We start from the raw sequence: 2532 nt of genomic DNA, 5'->3' as shown, positions 1-2532 counted from the left end.
TGCCTGTAACTAATGGACTGGCAGTTGACTTGTGCATTTGATGCTGTGCAGGTTAGGCGAGGCATGTTCTGATTCACCACTCATGCGTCTAGCAGGGAATGCCAGCCTCCACCTCGGAATGCATTTTAGATTTGAACTGACCCCATTGGGATGGAACTCTCTCCCCATTAAGCACCATTTGCTGATAAGGCCTTCTTGCCGATAAGATAGCATTGTCTTCATGTTTGCCTCCAGCAACTCATTTAAGTCAGATATCACTGAGTTGGGGGTTTTCGCATACCTGGGAGAAGTGATTAGGCTGGAGACTCTTCACCTGTAGCTCAGATAAGTCGTATTCTCTAGCTGTCCGGCAGCCACGCTTGGAAAATAAGTAAACATAGCAGGTAGTCAGAATGAACCTGTCCACTGACTCACTGTTGTTTAAGGTTGGGAATAGTTTTGAAGTGACTCAGTATGGAAGTTCCCGTCTCCTGCAGGACTATAAAGTCATCCTATAGTTCCCGTCTCCTGCAGGACTATAAAGTCATCCTATAGTTCCCGTCTTCTGCAGGACTATAAAGTCATCCTATAGTTTTATGTGGGATGATGTTGGCCATAAGGAATGGTCATACGATGTGCATTAAAATAACTTTAAGTGATCAGTGATCATTTCCTGCTTCCTTTCATTAGTCCTTTGTGTAGAAGATGACAAACATGCAGGTGAAATAAACAGGCCTGAGGAGAAAGGGAAAGTTTTTGTATGTTGTGTTACTGGTGCAGGTGCTCTGTTATGTATCTTGTTGTGTTTTTTAGTGCCAGCATGTTATTCATGCATTAAGGCACATTCTGGCTTTGACCAGGAGAGCAACACCTTACCGTCACAAACACAGTACTCTACTAAATGAATGACCAGAAGTGGAGTGAACCACACATCTCATTTTACACTCAAACACCCCTCTGCCCCTCTCCCCCTTCTTCTCCCCCTACAGGGCTTCACTTCGTCCAGAGCCCCACCAACGTGACCTCCTCCCTGGGGAAGCGGGTGAGGCTGCATTGCAACCTGCAGGGGCAGGGAGGGGAGGACAGCCCCCCGGACGTGGTCTGGTTTCAGGAGGACGTCATGCTGGAGATGGCCGACACCAATCAGATCCAGCTCCACGTGGACGAAGACACCTGGGTGGTCATCAGCACACTCACGTGAGTTTGGGTCTGCTGGTTCACCTGTTGGTTCACCAGGGATTACCTGTGTACTGGGGATGGATGGTTGGAGAAGACAGAGTATGATTTTTTTTTAAATTGTGACGATTGTGATGTTTTTAGATATTTGTAGAGTGCTTTTTTTTTCTTTTTCTTTTTCTTTAGAGCTGTGAAGTAGGCGAGTTGCATTTTTTTAATGAGAGCTTTCAGTCTTTTGTAAACATCTAAAATATCATGTCTGGGTTTCTGTCTGTCAGATGTTTTCTTTGTTTGTGATCCTCAGCGGATGTTTAATCCTTTCAGTGTGTCTGTGTTTATGTCTATTAGTCTGGTACTCATTTGTATCCAAGTTATTACTATCTGTTTAGTGCTGATATTTGTAAATATGTTGATCTTTCTGAGGTGGCTGTGAAGTTAGTGTCTCAAAGTGTGACTGTCTCCTCTCTCTCTCTCTCTCTCTCTCTCCTGACAGTATTGAGGAGGTGCAGCTCGTAGACATGGGAGCGTACCGCTGTGCTGTTGTGGATGGAGAGAAGGTCACACTGTCTTATAAGGGACACATTCAGCTTGAAGGTGAGTGTGTGCGAACCTAATAAAAATGTCTGCAATCCTCTTCCCTCAACAACCTGTCAACATTTCCATGTTATGTTTATTACCTCTCTCCTTAGTCCTCTGTCTTCTTCAATATCTCCTCTCCTTCCTCTCCTCCTCCTCTCCTCTCTCTTCCTTCCTCACCACTTATTTCACTTTATTGTGTAAAAAAACAAAAGTTAAATACTGTTTAATATAATATCAAAGTATAATTAACATAAGAATCATCACTGACACAACCAACAGCTTAGATATCAAACAGACCTAGATCCCCCCCGTTGTTATTGTTCCGTCCTCATCTCTCCTCCTCCCCCCCCCCCTCCTGTACACAACTCCCAGGCCTCCCTCATTTCTCCGTGGAGCCCCTGCCCATGTCGGTGGTGGCCAACGTGAGTGTGTCTCTGCTGTGTGTGGCCCACGGCCCCCCCCGAGCCCGTCCACATCATCTGGCTCCAGGACGGAGCCCCCCTCAACAGTCTGGACGACCCCATGTCCAGATCTCCCTCCTACCTCAACCTCACCGGTGAGGCATTTTTCAGCTGTTTTTTGGCACAGGGATGATATGTTTAACAGGTGTCTGTACTATTTAATGTAAGTACATGTAGATGTCCAAACTCCGATTCTACCTTAATCTCTCTGGTAGACTGCATTTCGACTCTTGTTAGTTAATGTGGTAAAGCACTACCAACTGCGATATGCATACATAAGCTTTTATAAGCTTGTTCCAGATGATGTCCATTATCACGATGGCTGCTTGGGTCTGCT

At 45.5% G+C, this 2532-nt stretch overlaps 1 protein-coding gene across 1 annotated transcript in view; it reads left to right on the top strand.

Annotated features, from left to right (window-relative positions):
- Window positions 1-530: 530 nt before the first annotated feature.
- The window catches only part of LOC122132588 (tyrosine-protein kinase receptor UFO-like), a 2561-nt gene continuing 559 nt past the window's right edge, over window positions 531-2532 (top strand). Inside the window, exons 1-3 of the mRNA XM_042707257.1 lie at window positions 531-1176; window positions 1649-1749; window positions 2107-2532. The exon at window positions 2107-2532 is cut by the window's right edge and continues 559 nt beyond it. Coding sequence (XP_042563191.1) covers window positions 881-1176; window positions 1649-1749; window positions 2107-2294 — 585 coding nt within the window. The 5' untranslated portion in view covers window positions 531-880 and the 3' untranslated portion in view covers window positions 2295-2532. The remainder of the gene's footprint in view (window positions 1177-1648; window positions 1750-2106) is intronic.

Source organism: Clupea harengus, unplaced genomic scaffold, assembly GCF_900700415.2.
Source record: "Clupea harengus unplaced genomic scaffold, Ch_v2.0.2, whole genome shotgun sequence".
Lineage (NCBI taxonomy): Eukaryota > Metazoa > Chordata > Actinopteri > Clupeiformes > Clupeidae > Clupea > Clupea harengus.
This window is presented reverse-complemented; position numbering and strand designations above follow the sequence as displayed.